The 21146-nt window shown below is 54.8% G+C and overlaps 2 protein-coding genes across 2 annotated transcripts; both read right to left on the reverse strand.

Annotated features, from left to right (window-relative positions):
- Positions 1-6987: 6987 nt before the first annotated feature.
- On the reverse strand, positions 6988-9351 carry PDXP (pyridoxal phosphatase). The gene is made up of 2 exons (XM_053944213.1): positions 8769-9351; positions 6988-8518 (listed from the first exon to the last, which is right to left on the reverse strand). Exons 1-2 carry the CDS (start codon positions 9343-9345, stop codon positions 8193-8195), a joined length of 903 nt encoding a protein of 300 aa, XP_053800188.1. The 5' UTR covers positions 9346-9351; the 3' UTR covers positions 6988-8192.
- A 363-nt stretch (positions 9352-9714) lies between these two features.
- On the reverse strand, positions 9715-20289 carry SH3BP1 (SH3 domain binding protein 1). The gene is made up of 18 exons (XM_053944082.1): positions 20050-20289; positions 18229-18271; positions 16669-16773; positions 16207-16283; positions 15820-15931; positions 15646-15722; positions 15147-15282; positions 14441-14509; positions 13959-14049; positions 13557-13699; positions 13348-13459; positions 13171-13252; positions 12803-12883; positions 12600-12716; positions 12058-12149; positions 11748-11877; positions 11467-11582; positions 9715-11019 (listed from the first exon to the last, which is right to left on the reverse strand). Exons 1-18 carry the CDS (start codon positions 20109-20111, stop codon positions 10688-10690), a joined length of 1977 nt encoding a protein of 658 aa, XP_053800057.1. The 5' UTR covers positions 20112-20289; the 3' UTR covers positions 9715-10687.
- Positions 20290-21146: the final 857 nt, after the last annotated feature.

Below are 21146 nucleotides of genomic sequence, written 5' to 3' on the forward strand. Positions count from 1 at the left end.
AAAATACAAGATGAGACTCTTGTAGTGATGCAGCTGATGGAGCAATGAGTAAAGCAGCAAGCAGGGTATCTGGTGTTCATCAGGAGGAGATGAAGAGTACTGCATAAGTCAACTTTTGAAAGGAGGATAATGTGCAAGCTGGAAAGCATACATCTATAGCAATTAAACTATAGAGCTCTGGTGGAGGGTATGGTCCCCTGGCAGTGTGACAGAAAATGCCCGTCACAGAAGGAGCTGATTAAGCATGCACAAAAGAGAGCTGTGACTTGGATGCAGACTGCAGGGCTGTTGGCCACATTGTGTGCCATTTGCTCTCCAGGACACAGCCTTGTGCTTGCCAGCAACCAAGCTCTCCTGAGCAGAGACACTTGTGTGACCAAGCCGCTGCCGGCCGGAGCTGTGGGCTGCAGAATGAGCTGTGATGAGAAACAGCTCTGGAGCAGGGAGCTGCAGCTGCAGGGTGGCCAGCAGTAGTTAGGGCCCTGCAGTGTCAACAATGTCTAGTAAAAGAAGCTGACACCCGTAGTACAGCCAAAATTGTCTGTGGGTATCAATCCAGCTTTTCAGCTCGTGGGAAGGGGTCTTGTTGAACAACTCAGAGGAATGCAAGATTTGAATGTGCAAAGGGACAGGATTTCACACTCTTTCCCCAACCAGCTGCCATTTATCAACCTATATTTCAGTGAGCTTGCTCATATCAGCTGGGACGACACCCCAGACCATCCCATTCTACTCTCCAACCTTCAGCTGTTCACTCCTGCCTGGCAAGTCTCCTATCTTGTCGTGAAAGCATTCCTGTTGCTGAGCATCAGACTGATGTGAAAATAACTGCGGTTTTTGCAGCACCAGCTTGTGTTGGATTTACTGATCTATGGAGATATGCTGATGTGGAGCCTCCCACTCCTTTCCTCCTACTGAGACAGACAGACAGACAGACAGTAGGCTCAGGCAACAGTGAAAGAGAACAATTTCAGCTGCACTTCTTTCTACTCAGTTGTATTTTTGTCTCTTACCATGCCCACACTGAGGCCTCTAGGTATCACCCAGCTGTGTGCTAAAGGACAGGGTAACAGCTGGTCTTGGCGGGTTGGATGGTGGCAGGGATGCACAGCCCACACTGGTAACAGAAAGGTAAAAGGAAAGAGAACATTTCATGGGAATATTATGAAATGGAAGAAAAATCTGGTGTCAATTAACTCCAGCCAGCGTAATGGGAACACAATAAGGAGCCTCCTAGATTTATTTTCAGCCTGAAGAACAATAGTCCAGGGGATGGGAGGGTGAGATCCCTAAACTGATGCCTTACCAGGGTTGTTTAATTGACTTATTACACCTGGCATAGCATCCAAGTTCAAGAGACAAGGAGCATATAAAGATGGTCCTTTGCAGGTGTCTTACTCCTCTGTGTTGCAGAAGATTGCCAGGAAAAGAGGAGGAATTATGGGTATTAGACAGGATGCCTCCATGTTCTGAGCTTGGAGGCTTGCTGCCAGAAGTCGTCCCAGGGTAATTCATGTACTCCTTTTCCAGGTAGATGTATCTCTTTCTAAGTCACTACAGGAATCAGACAGGTTTCCTCCTGCTGTTTGTGTCCCATTGCTGGACATGCTGTCCTGGAAAACTTGTAACACACCCAAAGGAGTAATGACAGAGATTTTAATTGCATCAGCAAGCAGTACTATGGGGTCTGCCTCAGATCCTGCAACTTAAGGGGTGTGCCAGCCAGGACTGCGTGCTACCTGCAATTACCAGCCACCCCAATCCCTGGGCTGACCTGAGGATCATATATGCTCCTCCAGAAGGACTGTTCTACTGCTGCTGGGTCATCAGCAAGTGACAAGTGACCAAGAGGAAAAATACTTCTTCAGGAAGCTCTTCTAAGAATCCTTAATACCAGGCTGCCCCAACACATAACTGACAAGAAAGCAGCTCAAAAACCTGAACCAACAGGCAGATTTCCAGCAACATTGGCTCAAGGGCATTCAGAGTTGCTTATGGCCAAACAGGAGTCAAACACAGTGTGGGATTGCTCAATGACATGGGTCCTTTCAGCCCTGAAATTGTTGTGGGAAGGTAGCTAATGAGACTGTGATGAATTGCAAGGCAGTGAGCATCATGAAACAACCTAAACACAGCCTACACTCTCCACTGGAGGAGTATGGCCACCCTGTCTCCTGAGCTGTGTCAGTTTCTAGGTAACCAAGACTGTGGCAGGCACATGGCTCTAGCTGTACTTGAGTGCTGAACACTGACATATTGCCATTCTTCACACATCTACCCCTGACCTTGGCAAGTGCACAAATAGGGACTGGCACTGCTCTGTGCCACTCTCAGGCTCTGCCAAGCCCAGTGGAATCAGAAGCCTCCAAACACTAGGCCAGAGAAGACACCAAGTCAGGAACACCTCTGTTTCATGGAGGAAGCCTCGCCAGGGCCACAGTCATGTTGTCCCAGCCGGTGGGAAATCTCTAATCTACAGCCCACAAATAATCAGTTTCCTCTGGCTTCCATGCTGCAGGGATAAACCACCTAACTTGCACATAGGCAGCTGTAGTATGACAGTGGAGTGTATGTGGAGGAAACGGAAACGTGGATCTGAGTTGTTTCATCTTGCTTGAAACAGGTCAAGTATGGAAGCAATTCCTGCCATGAATTTTACCCACTTTCTCTTCAGCTTTTGTGGAAGTCAGGCTAGAGGTTCAGCAAGGGCAGAAAGGCTGGCACAGGACTTTTGAGTGACCTGATGGACGACCATTAAAAGGACAGGTTTCTCTCACCCACAACGTGTGAAGAGAGCATCTCAGGGCTCAGCAATATCCTATACAGACTGGAAAATGCCAGTTGCTGGAGCTGCACATCCAGCAGGCTAAATCACAGGGCAGAACAACCTGGATCATCCCAGGCAGCTGCCCTGTGATCTGGGAATGTTTCTGGCATCACGTCTCCCTTGTCTCCATGCTGGAGGCTTACAGAGCTGACAGTGCTTTGCTGCAGTGGCGTACTGAAGCTACAAAGAGCAGTACAACTGGTTTCAGTACAACTGAAAGCTGGTGGAGTCCTTAAGGGTTTTTAATTTCTCTCAGCAAGTTCACCATCTCCCAGGGAGTATAAGGAACACCAAAACAGCTTGTCTGCCAGGGGCAGTTCCAATACATTATCCACACACAATTCCCAGGCAGAGTCCAACAACAGCAACAGTTCCTAGATGTGCATAGCCATGTTATTCTCCTGGGGTGCTTGGTGAGTTTTCTGGGGTCAGAGTCCATAGAGCAAATGAGGCAGCAGTAAGGAAGGAAAAAAAATGGATAATGATAGAGAGATGGCAAAGGGGAACCTGAAAACCCATGTTATGGTGGGGACAATGCCTTGAGTAAAGAGTGAGGAGAGGGAAGCTGTGCTGTAGAGGAGGGACTTCTACCCACACTGCTGCTGGAGGAAGAGTAAATGCTGGTTGGTTCACTAGGGTAGGCAGTAACAGGCTGCTGCTCCTCAGCTTCTCCTCCTCCTCATCCTCCTCCCTGCTCCAGCTGCTGTGGGACAGGGTGGCGCCAGAGCTGCCTGCCTTGGCAGAGGGGGACTCTCACATCAGGTTGGGCAAGTATCGAGCGAGTTCCTAGGATCATGATCCTTCCTTGGCTCTGGAGGCACTTTCCCATGCAAAAAAACCTCCTCTGTCCTGCCAGTCTCAACACCTTCCAAATTGCCCCAGTTCTATTACCATGTCATGTGGCTGAACATTAACGACTTCCCAGCCAGGATGATCTCTAGCTCCTCATGTTAAAGGCATCTACTCACCAATTAATATCTTTGGGCCCACTTGTTGTCTTCCTGAAGTGTCAGTTACTTGACCAACTTGACAATCTTCCGTGATGAAATGGCTGACTTGCTTGATGAGGGGAAAGCAGTGGACATATACCCTGACTTCAGTAAGGCCTTTGGTCCTGCCTCCCACGAAATTCCTCTAGAGAAGATAACAGAAGTATGGGCTGGCTGAGGTAACAGTGAAGTGGACAGGAAACTGTGTGAACATCTGGGCCCAAGGAATGCTGATCAGTGGCATAAAGTCTAGCTGAAGGCTTGTAATTAGAGGTGTCCCCCAGGGGTCAATACTGTTGTATTTATTCTGTTTAGTATCTTCATTAATGAACTGTAAGATGAGGTAGAGTGTACCCTCAGCAAGTTTGCTGGTGACCCAAAACTGCAAGGAGCAGCTGACACACCAGAGGGTTGTGGTCCCATGCAGAGTCACCTTGATAGGCTGGGAAAATGGGCTGGCAGGAACCTCAAAGAATTCAATGAGAAGTGCAAAATCCTTCACCTAGGAAACAATAACCCCAGGGACCAGTAAATATTGGGAACTACCCAGCTGGCAAGCAGCATGAGAGAAAAGGACCTGGGGTCCAGTGCTGGGTCCAGTTCTGGGCTCCCTAGTACAAGAGAGTCAGAGACATATTGGAGAGAGTCCAGGGAAGGGGCACAAAGATGACTAAGGCACTGAAGCCTTGCCTAGAGCAGGCAATGTTCAGCAAGTTGCAGCTGTCATCATCCAGCCGTGGTTGCCACAGTAACTGCACTTACGGATGAAGGATAGGAATTTTCTGGCCTAATGGAACGACTGCCACCTGTTTGGGTGTTGTTTCTGTTGCACCGCAGGAAAGGGCAATGCAGTTTTCTAAGGATGAGAAAATAAATACCTTTACCCACACTACACCAAGTCGGGCTTCCCATCTGCTCCACCCTCCTGTGTGCTGCTACAGCTCTGCACTTCACAGCCCTGTCCTCCCTGGCAACTGCACTGCTTCCCTAAACACTCAACCCAAGAAGAAAAGCTGCATTAGACAAGAAGAAATAAGCTGACTTAGGCAAGAACTATTGCTTTTTTCAGTTTAAACAGCAGATGTTATCTGCAGCCCTACCAGAAAAGAAGGGCTGGTAGAAGAGGGAACCCTCTATCCCAGAGGGAACCAAAGCCTGAACCCCATGAGGATCACAGACCCCTTATTGTCAGCGGCTGAACGGATGTCTGACAGCCTTGGATAGGGAGCTCATCACCCCCAGTGGTGCTCTCAGTCTAGTTTCCTAACAAGATCTGCTTGCATGCACATCCATTACATGCAGGAGCGATAGTAGCAGGGGGAAGCCACACAAAACCAAAGCCTGGCAGACCTGATGGACCCCTACAGTGCTGCTCCATCCCTGTTTGGAGCAGGAGCAGTTGCACTGATGTATACAGGACAGAAGTCACCCCTGCCTAATGTCCACACCTACATGATGAACCAAGGGAAGGACAGATAAACCCTTCTGCTCCAAGTCCACCTCTGCTTCATAGCAAAGCCCTCATGAAGAGACGCACCAGATGAAAAGAAGCTACATGGTCACAAGAGATAGGGATCAGCCACGACCTCTGCTGAGCTCTGTTTTCAGCAGCAGTCACATGAAAAAAAAATCTACTCTACAGGCTCACCATTTGGAATCCAAAGGACAAACTCCCAAGTATCTTTGGAGAGGGCCCAAACACAGGCTGGAACACTCTGACCAGCTACTGGATTTCCTGTTTTGTTTCCATTGTGCCAGCCTGGGAGACTACAGCCTCCAGCATCCCATCTGCTGTCTGGGAGAACTGGAAAGAACAGAGCAGACAAGACTTCACCCTCAAAGCACCCTAGAAAAAAGGGGGCATGGCTTGGGAATGTTCTCACTGCGCACAGTCTTCTCTGTACACCCACATGTAACCAACTCAGCCTGGGAAATTTGCAGCTGTACTGAGCATTTCCAGCTGTGGCTCCAAAGTCACAACAACAGCACTTCAAATTTCAGCCTGATACAAGAACTGAGAGCTCTGAAAAATAAACCAGGGTCTGGGTATCTCTAGATTGGCAAGCCACATTAGCAGACACATCAGATCTCAATCTTACTCTACTTAATGATTCAAGTGCTGGTCAAGTACTCATTAAGGGACTACCAGTCGTCTGGTGGCCTAATTGGACATGGGGCAGACAAAAGAGAGAAATGGGCATATACAAAGGGGACTGATTAAGATGACAGGCAATCTTCAGAAAGCTCTTTGGATGTTCTTTTCTTCTGGAAGGCTCTTTTCTAGGTTATTTTGGACAGAAAAAACAAAGAAGGCACTCAGCACCTGGAACCATCCTAGGGACAATAAGTTGCATCCAATTCTCCCATGTGAGCTGACACGGCACTACCTCACACAGAGCATAGTTATTGAACGCTAAATGCTGATCTCTCCAGCGGGAGATGAGATGCTTGGTTGCCATCCACAGCAGTTAAAGGGGTTTGACAGACAAAGGGGAGGATTGGTTCCTGTATGGGGAATGGAGGCAAAGTACATTTGAGTCACCTCCAACTTACCCAATCCGTTTTCTCTCTCTGGGCTGGGAGTATGGACAAATCTGGGACATGGCAAGGTATAGTCTGGTTAAGGTCACCTCAGGGCTGTGGTGACAGCCACCTCCCTGTCACTTAAAGCTTAGCACAGTCAAGAAGGGTCACAGCAAAACCTTGCCTGGGCAGTTCTCAGCCCACTGCAAACTCTGTGCACGTAACAGAGGTGGCACCTCACCCCTACCCCAGCAGGGCCACACAGATCATTGGGGTCCACCTGGCTAGCAGAGGGCAGCCTTCAGGTGCAGCACAAGAGGTCACTGTTCCCCAGCAATGAATCCCCCATGCTGTGAAATGCAAAGGCAGCTGGCGAGGGTTGCATTGTTCACTGCTCCAAGTGACCTGGCTGGACCCCACACTCTATGCCACAGCCCTGCCAGCCACCTCCACCCGCTGCTGAGGCACCAGTGGTCCAGCAAAGGGCAGCTCAAAGACACCACCCATCGGACTACCCAGCTGTCTTCTCTACCCAGCAGCACCCCCTTGAGTGAGGAAAGGTCCTGCCATGTCCTCACCTGTGAGGGCTCTAAGATACCTAGTGCAGTTTCATCTTGATGGGACCATGAGTGGAAAAAAAAGAGGTCATTTCCAGCCTATGCTCACACTTTATTATATACAGAGACACAGTGAGTGTAAGAACATCAACATGGGACATGGACAGTAAGGGATGCCCAAAGGCACTCCCTTCTGTCCCCTTGGTGCAACCAGTCAGCATAATTTATACAAATAATACAGTATTTGAACAATAAATAAGTTTGATAAATTAGATCATGAAATAAAAAAAAACCGTGGAAAGACAAAGCAGCAAGGAATGATTTTGAGGACTGTGACACGTTCACAGCAGTGACAATACCATCACCATCTCACCTGCACACTGGCAGCTGGAGCACAGACTCCCATCAGCACTTTTCTCTCACTGTACTATGACAAAATCCGGCTGAGTAGGGGCAACCAGGGAGAGTCATACAGTTCACTAGTGCTGTGTTGTCACGGTCTAGGAGCCTCTGTCCTTCAAAAGCCCCTTCAGAAAAGGTGCTTGAAAACAAGGTACAAATGCAGACCCACTGTGCGCAGTCACAGCTTGTCTGTATGGCACAGGAAAAAAACCCTCAAACCGGTCTCTTCTGTCCTTCAGATGGACACTGGCACAGTTATTAACTGGGTCGGGGCAGGGAGGTAGTGGGGAGAACATCTCTAAGGAATAGGGGAGAGAAGAGATGAGGCAATGCTCTCTTTCACTTGTGGGAGGCAGAGATGCTCTCACTCATGATTCCAGAGGTCTGGCACACTCCTTCCACATGCCCTGGCGCTGGTAAGACACCAGGTGGGTGACAATGCCAGCCAATCCCCTGGCAAGGAGGGGGTTACTACAAGGACTGCAGGGATGCTGCTCAGAAGTCAAGAGTTACAAGTCAAAGGACAGCAGTAAAAGGCCGCCACTGGTTATCCAAGGGAAAAATAACACTAAAACAGCCAGTCCCAAACCTCTGGAGAGGCCACACAGATTTGACCCCCCACCCCCGGCAGCATCAAGGCCTCCATCTCTCTCCCAAAGATGCTGGCAGATGGCAGTGAGGGAGACAAGGACTCTGTCCATCATGGATAGCTCTCAGCAGAAAGGAGACAACCTGTTCCCTCCTGCCAATCCCCTTCCCATTTTGCCCCCAAAGAAGGATGTTGGCATGTGAAGAAACTGGGAATTGAGGGAATAGGGCAGTGAGAGAGAAATGGGAACAGATGGAGATCTGGGATGGGGAACCTGACCCCTCTGCCCTCACATGTACAAAATGTTACTCATCCAGGCCTGGTATCAAGTCTGCAATACTGTCCACATAGTAATTGGGCACCAGATCCTTGGCAGCGGCGCTGTCGCTGGCCATGTAGGCCTGCGCCTCTTCCAGGCGGGACACGCCTGTCAGGGTGAGAATGGTGGCAAGGCCGCAGTTCTTGCCGAAGAGGATGTCTGTCTCCAGACGGTCTCCCACCATGAGCGTGCGGGATGGGTCGACACCGAAACGCTCCACGATGCAGTCAAACATGTACGTGTTGGGCTTCCCCACCACCAGCGCCTTGCGGCCTGAAGCCGTTTCCACTGCGGCTGTGAGGCTGCCAGTCCCTGCAGGGAGGGAAGGAGGAGGAACAGAAGTTGCCGCGGGAAGCTCAGCATCCCGGGTCCCGGATAGGCAAGCGGGACGCTGGCAGCCCTGCTTCGGGAGCTGGCAGGGACGTGCCAGGGCATCCCTGCTCGTCCTGCCGCTCAGGGAACCGCCTCGCCCTCACCTCGGACAGCGAACCCCACCCGAGGCCACCCCCGCCACCAGCCCCTTCCCCCCGGGCCGGCGGCGCGGGACGGGGCGCGGGCTCACCGGGGGTGCGCTGGCCGTCGCTGAGCGGGTGCCAGGGGTCGGGGTCGGTGGCCACCAGCAGGCACTGCGGGTCGCGCAGGTAGCCGCAGGCCTGCGCCAGCTTGGCGAAGGTGAACTGGTCGTCGTAGCCCACCAGGACGGCGCGCACCGGCTCGCCGGGTGCCGGCTCGCCCTCGCCCGCCAGGCGCAGCCCTGCGTCGCGCACCTCGCCGCGCAGCCCCTCGCCGCCCAGCACGAAGACGCGGCCGGCCCCGCTCCCGTTCCCGCCGCCGCCGAGGAGGCGCTGGCGGAGGAAGAGCGCGGAGCAGAGCGCGGAACTGAAGACGTGCTCGGCGCGCACGCCGCGGAAACCGAGACGGCTGAAACGCCGCTCCAGCTCGGCCACCGAGCGGCGGCTGTTATTGCTGACGAAAAGGGCGGCCTTGCCGCTGCGCCGCAGCCGCTCCAGCAGCTCGGGGGCGCCGGGCACGGCGCGCTCGCCCGCCCACAGGACGCCGTCGCAGTCGAAGAGCAGCCCCTGCGCCGGGCCCAGCACCTCCCGCAGCCCCGCGCCGCTCAGCCGCCGGCAGCTCGCCATGCCGCCACCGCCGCCGCCGCCGCCGCAGCCCGCCGGCCGCCCCGCCCCGCCCCGCCGCGCAGCCAATCACCGCCCCCCGCCGCGCCCCGCCCCGCCGCGCAACCAATCACCGCCCCCCGGCCCCCCGAACGCCACCAATGGGAGGCTCTCAGGGGCAGGGCCGGGCCGAGGGCCGGCCCCCAAAGTGACGGCACGGGGAGGGGGCGGGGACAGGCCCGGGCCGCTGCCCATTGGCTGGAGCCGCCGTGCCCGGCCCGCGCTCCCCGCCGCGCCCGCGCAGCCGCGGAGCGCCCCCTGCCGGCCGGCGGGGCCTGTGGCAGCGCGGTCGCCATTACGGCCCGGCCCCGCGCCTGCGCCGGCCCTGGGCGCCCGCCGCGCTCCCGCCTCCTTCCCTCCCCGCTGCGGCCCCCGGGCTGCGCCCTCCAGCACTACAGACTGCCAAGTGTGCCCTGCTCACAGCGGCCTGCGACTTTGACACCAGCTTCTCAAATATTGGCAAAATATCAACAGAAGCACTTAGGCTGGAAAAGCCTTCTGACATCATCGAATCCAGCCTAAGACCGAACCACGTCAACTAGAGCGTGGCAGCAAGTGCCACATCCAGTCTCCTTAAACACTTCCAGGGACGGTGACTCCAGCACCTCCCTGGGCAACCCATTCCAATGTCTAATCACTTTCTGTGATGAAAAAGTTCCTTCTACTGTCCCACCCAAACCTCCCCTGGTGCAGCTTGTGACTGTCCTCTTGTTGCCTGGAAGAAGAGCCCGATGTGCACGTGGATACGGCCTCCTTTCAGGGAGTTGTGGAGAGTGATCAAGCCTTCTTTTCTACAGGTCGAACAACCCCAACTCCCTCAGCCTAATAGAACATGCACTCCAAATATATGCATCTATACATCTATATCTATATCTATATCTATATCTATATCTATATTTATATATATCCGTGTGTTCCTGGGGCAATGCATTTTAAGGCAAAATTGGGGCTGCAATCATGGCTGAGCACCTGCGAATGGCCCCATGGGGCCAAGCTGCCCGGGAGGCCCGAAAGCTGCAAGCAGTGTCTGGGCCTGCAGTGGGGGATCAGGGCAGGGGTCTGGGCAGGGAGCTGGTGGCTGGGCTCTGGCAGGGATGTGGTAGTGTGGGGAGGTGGAGACGGAGACAGGAGAGCGAGAGAAGGCAGGCAAAGCATGCCAGGTGATGTGAGCCAAGGGAACAAGGTGGAGGACCGAGAGATGCTGTCCCTCAGGCCACCATGGCATTTCCACAGTGTCTGCTGGGTCCCAGAGAGGTGCCAGATCCCATCTCCCCAACTTGTGATTCCTCCATGCTTCTCACCCTGTTCAGTTCTCTGTGGGCTGTCCTTCTGGGGCCGATGTGGCTGGGGGACTTCCTCCTGCAGGCAGCGGCTGCCCCTCCTCTGTGGTTCCTGGCACACAGTCCACGGCAGCCGCTGTGTCAGCCTCACCAGTGGAAGGCTTGGGGGATGGTGGGGCATCTCGGCTGTGGCGGGGTGCTGGCTGCGGAGGGAGCGGCGGCGGGATGGAGGGGGCTCGGCTGGGCGCTGTGCGTCGTGGCAGGGCTTTGGGGCTGGCTGCCTGGGCAGGAGCTGTGCTCCGGGGCTGCGTCACAGGCGGTGGTGGCATTGCAGGTCGGGCCGGAGCTGGGCGTTTGCCTGAAAAGAAAGCTGAGGTGGGCTGGGCTCCTCTCCACTGGGGTCTCTCCAAAGGGCGGAGGGGGCTGCAGTGCTAGCCATGGGTCAGGCAGGGGTCTGCAGACAGGTGGTGGGACAAATTGCCCCTTGCCCAGCTCCTGTCCTGAAGACAAAAACACACACCAGCTTTTCTGGGGGCTTTTCCCTCTTCCCTTCATAAAGGGCCACGAGCTTTGACACCTCTTTACCGGAGGTGTTCAACCCAACACTGGAGGACATACTTCATCCATCCCACAGCCCCATCTTGGCTGGATCCTGGCCATGCTGACCTGGCCAGAGGCCTTTCCCCTCATTTGGTGACAAGGACATCTCCAGTGCCCACTTGTGTGGGGAACAGCAGGAGGATGACTAAACCACAGGAGGTGGCATTGGGGGGTGTAATTTCCCAAGCAGCTGGGGCGCCCTAACCTTTGTGGGTGCTGTTGTCAGTCACCACTGGAGCTGGTGGCCCTGCAGCTTCAGGAGATGGCCTGGGCAGTCCTGGGGATGCTGGCTGGGACCTGGCGTCAGGGTCCCTGGAGGTGCTGTGCAGAGAACAAGGCAAGTCAGGCTTTGGTTGGGCATGGTGGTCCTGGCTGTGAGGCACCTTGCAGCCACCTGTGAGGGTAAGGCCCTGGCGTGGGATGGGATGGAGGGAGGACATGGGGAGAGCTGGGACAGCCAGAGCCTCTAGCTTCCATCAGACTTACGCCTCTCCATCCAAAAGGGTGGGGGTGCTGGCTGGAGGGGTTGCAGGAGTTGGCTCTTCCACTGGGGCAGCCTTGCAAAGTCTGGTGTTTGTGGGTGGCATGAACATGCCTGAGACATTGAAATCTACCTCTGGGTGAAGAGAAAGGAAGACATCCTGTGAGGAAGCACTTGTCACCCAGAGCAATGACCCCACAGCAGGGAGCCAGAGCAGCCTCCCGCTTCTCTCCTCCTGGAGATGGAGAAGTGTTCCTTTCCCTTCCTCTTCCTGTCACTCTCTGCTGCGGCCACCAAGTGACGCCCTGGCCCTACCTCCGGGGAAGAGAGTGTCCACGTTCTGGATGAGGGCTTCCACCACAGCCTGGATGGAGGAGACCGAGGCCAAGTCCAGTTGCATGGGGTCTCTGAGAGACAGGGGTGAGGGAAGCATCAGAAAAAGGGTTTGGGGGTATTAACCCCAAATGGGTTTTTTTGTTCATTCCACAGGGGTCAGGGTCTGAAGGGAAGGTAGCCCAGCCAAGGGCTATGGCAACTTGGGTGATGGGCCTTTTTCCCTGTCCTGGGAACCCTGGTTTGGTGTTGGAGGCCAGTGGTGTTGAAAGCCACCCATGTCACAAGTGCTTTGGGTCTCAGCCCCCTCCTCTACTACTTTGCAGAGTGGCTAAGGGGACATGTGCTTGGTGAGGGGACGTGCAACCTGGGGAACATGGGAACAAGGGACAGGACTTGAGGATGGAAGAGGTGTAAGTGCTTTAGACCAGCCTGAAGGCTGCTGGATCAGCCTTTGCCATGGCATTTGCACCAGCTGGGGCTAGGAAGCTGCCTCGCACCCCTTCAAACCCTTCAGACCTTACCCTGTGCTCTGCTGCGACCACAGCAGGTTTGGGCCCAGCACAATGGCAATGTTGCTGGGAGTCATTTTATTCACCTCCTGGTGTTCAGCCAGCTTGGCTAAAAACTTGATCAGATACCTGTGGGGTGAAAGGAGGGCAGGGGTTTAGTAGGCAGGGATTTGGTGATTGCTTGGGGCTGAAGAAGCCCTGTTCTGACAAAATACCTGAGATTGTTGTAGCTGTCCTGGGGCAGGCGGCTGCAGGTGTCTCGCAGGCTCTGCACGCGGCTGTCAATGTCCTTTAAGCTGTAAGAGAGAAGGAGGAGCAGAGAGCTCGGCCTGTTCCCTGTGGCACAGAGGGACACAGTGGACGAGGAAGACCAGTGTTGGCTGCCCCGTGCAGGCCATAGCCCTGGAGATGGAGATGTCGTGCTTTACTGGGCAGTGAAGGCAGGCATCCACAGAGGCTCTGTGTCCGTATCTCCCCAGATGAGACAGAGCACCCCTGCTCCAAGTCCTGGGAAGGATGGAAGGCGTTGACTGGGGGCTTTTTGAGACCTGCCAGGGATTTCCACCCCAGTGCCTGGACCCACCTGGCCACTTTGACCCATTCATCATAGAGTTCAAATGTCATCAAAGGCTGGGGCAGCTCCCGCAGGTAGGACTTCAGTGCACCTGGGAGGAGAGGGGCAGCAGTTGAGCTGATGACAGCTGAGGGATGGCAGGGACTGCCCAGTCATGTCCACCCACCCTGCCTTGGTGGCACTCACCAGCGACAGCATGGGGGTCTGAGTAAAACTCCTCCAGAACATTGGAGCCGCTGGCCAAGCTGCTCTTCAGCTTCCTCAGCACTGAGGCGCCCGCTGCCAGCCGGAAGAGTCCCTGGGGATGGGATGAAGTGGGAAGGGATGCATTTTGAGTTTGGGAGGAGTGCATCTGGGGGGAGAAAGGTGATGAGGGGGTCTGGAGCACTCCCTACCTCCTCCTTCATGCCGGAAGCCAACAGCATCATGACACAGGCCTCGATGGGGAGTGCAATCTCCCGGCCCAAGCTCTTGAGGTGTGTCTCTAGGGACACACCATAGTACCCTGCCACCGGGGTGTCTGTCGTGAAGGAAGGTTCTGGAAGAAGAAGGAAAATGTCAAGAGGGATAGGGATGGTGGACACCGGCACCATCCAGCATTTGACCATGGCAACATCCTTGTCCAAGGCGAACTTGACTGGCTACAGGCAGAGGCATCCCAACCTACCAGCCCAATATGGTAGGCAGCAGCAGGTGTAGGGAGGGAAAATGAGCCTTTTCCAGCTTTGCTGGCCACACTTGTATCCCCCTGGCTCAACTGCAGCCCTTGCCAGGCTGCATGGAGAGCCAGAGGGTACCTGTCTGTCCATGGCTTTCTCTCAGCTCTGCTAGAGCTGAGTCCAGAGATTCCAGTGACTGCCGGTGGTACTGGGCTTGGATTTCCAATAGCTGCCAGACAAAGGACAGGCAAACAGCATTCAGTTGGCACCAGCCCCTCTCAGAGAGGTGCCCATTCCCAGGACATTGCACTCACATGAAGACAGGGCAAAGAGGGAGCTGCAAGGGGAGCCCACCTGGGGTCCATGGGACTATGTCTGTAGTAAGGGGTAGAGGGCAGATTGGAGAGGGGTATCTTCAGGACAGGCTGCTTGTTTGCACTTGGTGCTAGTGGTGGCATTAACCTGTAATGGCTGGAGCAAGGCCAGCTGTAGCCATCTGCTGATGCTGTGATCTGTCTCCTGCCCTGCCTGGGGGCACTTGGTGTGGATGGGGGCAAGGCTGGGCTCAGACATGCTGCAGTCGACATTCACACATGGGAGAAGTGAGACAGAGGACTTACTTTGATGAAGTAGCTGGCGTAGATGTCCTCTTTGGTGGAGAAGTGGTAGAGGTCAGCCATGTACTCGTCCTGGGAATGGAGATACAAAGAGCAATCAATCTTCCATCCCCTCCCTGGCACCCAAGGAAGAGGAGACGCCTTCATGAAGCCCTTTCATCTGGTCTGTGAGTGGTCTAGACAGGGTCTTTGGGGGGAGTGGGGCTTTCTCCTTGCTTCCATTAGTTGTGTTTGGGTAGTGGCAGCAACCTGCCCCATGATCAAAGTCCTGGCACAAGTGGCTCAGGAACAAGAGGTCTCTGCACCTTCAGCTCCAGTGAGTTCACGAGCTCTGCCAGACGAGGTGCTGGGCTTTTCAGAGACACAGGGCAGAAGTGGAGAAAGCTGATGGGAAACCTCCCTGCCACCCATGACAGATCTTAGCTCAGCTGTTTTCCAGTTTGAGGGGACCCCATATGCTCCCTGATTTAGCCCCTGGACCCTCCTCTCTGCAGCAGCTTGCACTTTGAATTCCTTTACTCTTTTTCTTCCCTGGATTTGGGCCATCTCCCTATTTCTGCTTGAGGGGCCCATTTGCTTTCAGAGGGCAGGAAATGCTGGCTGGCTGCAGTCCATCTCAGCGTGGGGTCACGTCAGACAAGACTGGTGGAGGCGAGCAGGTCTGCAGCCCTGGAGTTGATCCATAGGGGAGACCAAGTGACCATCTCACCTTGCACTGCTCCACCTTCCTCTTCACCTCTTCCTCTTCTTCCTTCAAGATCTCCAGTTTGTTGGCAGCAGAAGATGCCCCTGGGCCAGCACCAGCTCCAGTGCTGTTACTGGAACTCTTGGCAGCTTGGTTCAGCCTTTGGGGTGGGAAAGAAGAGGCGCATTTATGGTCTCAGTGCCAGGAATGTTGGGTAGAACAGGTGTGCAGACTTCCAGAGAAATGTGGCATGGCAAGGGTTGGAACGAGGTGATCTCAGTGTCCCAAGCAGCACTAGGGCACTTTGCTGCCTTTAGCAGCAGAGCTGCCCTTCTCTCTGGTGCTATGGAATCAGCATCTGAGCCCAGAGCAGGATGCACCTACACACAGGAGCTAGCTGGGTGCTCCTGAAGAGCTATTGAAAATTGACTCTCCAGGGCAATTATCCTCCTCTCTCCCCCAACCTGTCTGGGGGATGTGCTCTGTATGTCCTAGTCCTCCAGGGCTGCAGTGTGCCCCATACCGGCTCTTGATTGTGTTCCAGTCAGAAATCAACTTCTGGAGGGTCTTCTTGTGCTTCAGGATGGTAGGGAGCTCCTCCTGGGGGAGAGAGGGCCAGAGTGAGTGGGGGAGGCCTGGGAACACAGGAAGGAGTGGTGAAATTGGAAAGTGGAGGCAGTAGAGCAGCAAGGACTACCTCACTGAGCTTGTTGAGTGGCTGCAGGACATAGTGCTCCAGGGCAATCTCAAACTCAGCCATGATTTTGGCCAGTGAGCTCTGTATGCAGCAACCCATCTCCAGGGCTTTCCTGCATGGGACAGAGATGAAATGACTGCGGGCTGGAGCCATGCTCCTCTCTGACCCAACATCCCCACTGTACCTGTACCCACGTGGGACCCTGAGCCAGCTCCTATTCTGCAATTGGAGGCTGAAGATGCTGGCTGTCCCTTCTCCCAGTGCAACACCGGTGTTTGCTCTGGGGACATGGTTTGAGCCATGGCAGCCCCTCAGCCAAGACAGGGTCACTACCAGGATCTGGCATCTTTTGGGGTCACCCTGGCACTTTCTCCCACCAGTACTTACCCAAGGCTGGACTCTGTGTCCAGTTCCTTGAAGCTCTCAGCCATCGCCATGGACAGAGCCATCAAGGGCAACTTCTTCTGCACAGAGGCAAGGATTTGGGAGAGAAGTGGTGACACCACTGTGCCTGGCCACACTGTGGTGCTCCTCACCACAGGGCACCACGGGTGCCAGAGTTCATGGGGGTTTGGGAAGGAACAAAGACAGCAAGGGCTTTGGAGGTTTATTCAATGCAAAGACACTGTCTCTCAGGAGTGTCCCAAATTAGTGATAGGTTGAGAGGGTTGCCCTGCTCTGCTCATCCCAGGCACATGCTGGAAGCCACTGCTAACAATGGGACCTGGGCTTGGCATAGCTTTGGGCCACCCTTCAGCAAAGCTGGCAAAGCAGGGGGCTGGCATCCCTGTTGCTGACAAGGGATAGAGCTGGGGTGAGCACAGGCTGCAGTGGGGAGATTTTTCTCACCACTCGCTTGTCCATCTCGGAGCCACACTGTCCCTGCAGGCAGGCTTGGAGCCTCTTGGACACACTGTGAGCTGCTCGCTTGGCTGGCTCAATCCTCTGCTCAATCTGGGGGCAGAAAAATGGGACTGGGGAAGCCGTTTTGTCAACCATGGGCACCTCAAGGCCATTTCCCCACTACCCAGCTCTGGGTGAGGGATGGCCTGCTGTGTTGGGTTTGCATGGGCTGGTTTTTGGTAGCAGGGAGGGCCACTGAGGTGGCTTCTGTGAGAAGCTGCCAGAAGCTTCCACCATGTCCAGCAGAGCCAATCCCTGATGGCTCTGGAGATGGACATGCTTGTGGCCAAGCCTGGGCCTATTAGAGATAGTGGTAATGCCTCTGTGAAAACATATTTAAGAAGAAAATCAAAACAAAGTGGGGACACTGTTTTTTCCTAGCCAGAGAAGAGAAGGATGTGAGAACATGGGAGGGAAACAACATGGAGCCTCCAAGGTCAGTGGAGAAGAAGGGGAGGAGGTGCTCCAGACACTGGAGCTGAGATTCCTCTGCAGGCTGTGGTGAGACCATGGTGAAGCAGCTGTGCTCTCGCAGCCCACGGCGATCCACGTGGGGACAGAGATCCACCCGCAGCCTGTGGGGATCCATGGGGGATGCAGAGATCCACCTGCAGCCCATGGGGGAGGTGCTCACGCCAGAGTGGGTGGATGCCTGGAGGAGGCTGTGATCCAGTGGGAGACGTGGTGGAGAGAGGGGGCCCCTGCTTCCAGGCTGGAGCAGCTGGTCCTTGGAGAACTGTACTCCATGGAAGAGTGACCCATGCTGCAGCAGTTTTGGGAGGACTGCTGCTCATGAGATTTGGAGCCAGGCTGGAGAAGTCACAGAGAACTCATGTCTCCCGTGGGAGGGACCCCACGGTGTAGCAGAGCAGCAGAAGGACTCCTCTCCCTCAGTAGCAGAAGAAGATCTTCGGTGATGAACTGACAAAAACCCCCACAGCCTGTCCCCTGCACTGCCAGTGGGAAGGAGGGAAGGGTTGGGGGAAGAAAAGGTGTTTTTAAGGGCTTATTTTACTTCTCATTATCCTCTGATTTTATTAGCAATAAATTCACTTTGTACCTCTAAGTGGAGCCTGTTTTGCCCTTGGAGTGTTTTCTCCTGGTCCTTAACTCATGAAGCCTTCATTACATTTTTCTCTCCTCTGCCCAGCTGTGGCAGGGGAGGATGAGTGAGCAACTTTCGTGGGTACATGACATTTGGCCAGTGTCAAACCACGACACCTGCCCAGCATCCTGCCACAGTCCAGAGCATCTGGTCCAGTGAAAAGGGAGCACAACTCCTGATCAGGATTCATCCCTCTGTGAGCAGCTGGGAAAGCCCTTCCTGGTAGCAGAAGCCTGCCAATCCCTTAACACCATGGTCCTGAAATCACCCTCTGGCACATGGGCAGATCCCAGCCCCATGACTTGGATGTGCTGGCAGGGCAAATGGCAGCCAGGAGCGGGGCAGGTTCCCACGCTCAGGCACAAGCAGACACATGCCTGCTGGCCCAGCCCACACCTCACCTGCAGCAAATCTTCTGACAGGAGCTCAGTTGCTTCTTGGGCTCTGCAGAGGAAGGAGAAGGAGCCATAAGTGAATGAGGATGACCTCCACCAAGCTTCTTTGGGAAGGCAGGTCCTTATGCATCCTGCGCGCCTCCCTTTGGGCTCCTGGGAGCAGGAGACACAGGCTATAGCCTGGACTAGCAGATACAAGGCTATGGGTAGAATGAGCCTGGGAGGACAAGAACAGAAGGAGCAGGGCAAGGGAGCCAACTTTCCTGGCTGGTGGACACCCCGTCAGACAGGGTTTTCAGTTCAGTGCACCTCAGTCAAAAAGTCCAGATGTGACCTGTGTTTTTGGAGTCAGAGTGCTTAGCAGGGCCACAACAGGAGCAGGATGTTTACTGTCTCTGACTGCCCATCTCTCCCCTGAAGGTGAATCCAGGGCAGTGATGCTGCAGTCTGGCACACGTCTTTGCAGGCCAGGGTAGTCAGTAGCTGTGGGGCCATTGATACAGGAGCAAGGGTGTCCTTGTGGTCCAGCTGGGGTCCAAGACCAACACCAGCCCCTCCAGAAATGCCTACACAAACACAGCTTTTTCTGGTTCTGCTCAAAACCAAATTCAAAACCCACCAGCCACCATGACCCTGAAACCTCCCTGATGCCTCCTATAGAGGAAGCCTTGCTTTGCAGCCTGCTATCATTGCTATGTCCCAAGAACCCTGTTTGATTTCCATCTCCTGCTGCTTTTTCCCCAGTTCACATTTCTCTCTTTTCACTGCCTGCCAAAGCCATTGTGGGACGAGGATGTGGAGCTGCAGGAAACATGGGTGGTTTGGTTGAAGGCAAGCAAGATCACGTGAGGTCTTGGTCCACAGAGGAGAGGCTCTGCAGCAGGTGAAGAGGGTGCTCTTGGACTTCACAAGGTGCTTGAGGCTTGCCTGCCTGACATTAAGCAAAAGGGAGGTGCATCTGTCATGGAGATGAGAAATATTGAGGGAAGAGGGATGGGAAGGGGCATCATGCTCCCCTCCAGGGAATGCAAGGAGAGCAAGAGGCCACCAGCATATAGGAGTTGCTTCCTTGTGGTTGATTTGCTGGGCTGGCTGAAGGACCTCAGTGGTTCAGGGGACAGGCTTGGTCCCACTTAACCACTCAGTGCTGGGAACCTGCAGAGGTGGCAGTAGGAAAGGGAGTGAGGGGGCTGGGCAGGGAGGGCCCAGCCCTGTAATTTCAGTTCTGGGTTTTGCAAGGGGATAGCTTTGGAAAGCCAAAGAGAAAAAGCAGGAAATGGCAGAGGTAGAACAGGGACTGAGGGTTTTGTGTGAAGCTGTAAGTCCTTCATGGGTCCATCCGAGGACCCCTGGTTCTCTCCTCAAATGGCATTCTGGGCTGCTCATGCTGCTAGGCTGGCTAGAGCTATGCAGGGCATTTGGTTCCTGTGGGGCACCTCAGACTCAGCAGGGAGGGCAGGTCCCAGCCTGATCACCCTTCTGGTCATTGCACAGCCAGGGGCATGTGGCTGGAAGATCCCTCCCCATTGCCCCACTGCCCCAAATCCTGACAAAGCCAAGCTTTGTCAGGACTTTCCTGTTTCCTGGTGAACACAGGAATGTAGGCCCTTGGAGGTATCTGGGCTTGAGGATCGTTTACTACTGAGCAGCACCAATGCAGCCTTCACAAAGCCCCAGCTTATGCTGAAGATGCTCTAAACCCTAAAGTTTCCCCTCCTTTCCCCTTTTCCCAGGCCACCAGCACTGGGAGGTCAGCCCAGCCCCAGCGCAAGGCCCCCAGGACCCACATCCCGCTCCCTCCGGTACAGGTAGTGGAGAAGTCCTTACCTAATGGTGATGTTGGGATGGGACAGCTGCTGGCGCATTCGATTAAACTGTCTTTTCATCATCTTGAGAGTCAGGAGGAGATCACAAGAGCTGCTCTGCTTGGCTGTACCCGCTCAGCTCCCCTTGGTAATGCTTGGCGTCGGATGCCTGCAGCCCCTCTTCTCTCTGGAGCCACTTTGCTTCTCCCGGAGGACTTCTCCCTCCTTACTCCTCTTCCTCCCTCCCTTGTTCCCTCTTTTTCAGTTTCCCCAGCTGGTCCCCTCCCTAGTCCCTCCCTAGGGATGCCCTGCCTGCTTTCTTTTCCCCTCCCTTGAGCTCCGTTCCCTCGCTCCCTCTCCTTTTCTGAGCTTCCTTCCTCCTCCGTCCAGTCCGCCCCTCTGCCGCAGATCAGGTAAGAACAGTTCAGAGCTCCTGCTCCGTTTTGTGTTCCTGTCACCAGCCCACAAGTAAAAATAACTTCAGCCCAGCCTTAAAGGGGAAATTTTATTACAGCATACACATAACAAGGCAGGACAGGCACATGCCACTGCCGAGCCTTAGTGAAGGGCCCACGCTCTTTCTTGCTCTCTGTCTCAGCCGGGGTGGTTCCCCTTCCTCCCCGTGCCCACCACCAGCTGTGCCGCGGGGCAGCCCGTGCCGGTGCCAGCTGGCTGTGCAGTTCATACGGGGCACCCGATGTATACCCTGCCCTACCTGGTCACCCAACTCTGCCAACACTCCTCAGGCACCTCTCCGTGCTCACGGGTGCAGCTCCACCCTCTTCCCCTGCGACATGCCGCCTTGTTGTGACAAGAGCAGCAAAGCACAGGCAGCAAAGCCACCCCTGCAGCCCTCACGCTGCTCTCCCTCCGTGCCGTCGCTGAGGCTCTCCGGAGCCACCACAAAGCTGCGGCCAACGGCTGCTGCCTTGTGCCTTCGGGAGTCCCTCCCCCCGCCAGAAGAGCTCCTCGAGCAGGGCCAGCAGCACCCGCAGTTGCACGGGGACCGCAAACTCCCGGTTCTCAGGCTCAGCTGTTGCCGGCTCTCTGCAGAGCTGCACCAGAGCTCATAACCTTTTTTTTTTTTTTTCTCTTTTTGTCGAAAAACATCCACTTCAC

This window comes from Vidua chalybeata, chromosome 5 (assembly GCF_026979565.1).
Source record: "Vidua chalybeata isolate OUT-0048 chromosome 5, bVidCha1 merged haplotype, whole genome shotgun sequence".
NCBI classification, from domain to species: Eukaryota; Metazoa; Chordata; class Aves; order Passeriformes; family Viduidae; genus Vidua; species Vidua chalybeata.

Bases quoted from the DNA above. Each gene is read 5' to 3' on its own strand.
- SH3BP1 (XM_053944082.1), bottom strand. From the start codon at position 20,111: ATGATGAAAAGACAGTTTAATCGAATGCGCCAGCAGCTGTCCCATCCC. The intron at 14,510-15,146 runs GTGAGATGGTCA...CTCCATTCCCAG, and splicing joins GGAAGGTGGAGCAGTGCAAG to GACGAGTACATGGCTGACCT. The intron at 12,717-12,802 runs GTATTTTGTCAG...TTCACCCCACAG, and splicing joins GACAGCTACAACAATCTCAG to GTATCTGATCAAGTTTTTAG.
- PDXP (XM_053944213.1), bottom strand. From the start codon at position 9,345: ATGGCGAGCTGCCGGCGGCTGAGCGGCGCGGGGCTGCGGGAGGTGCTG. The intron at 8,519-8,768 runs GTGAGCCCGCGC...CCCTCCCTGCAG, and splicing joins CGACGGCCAGCGCACCCCCG to GGACTGGCAGCCTCACAGCC.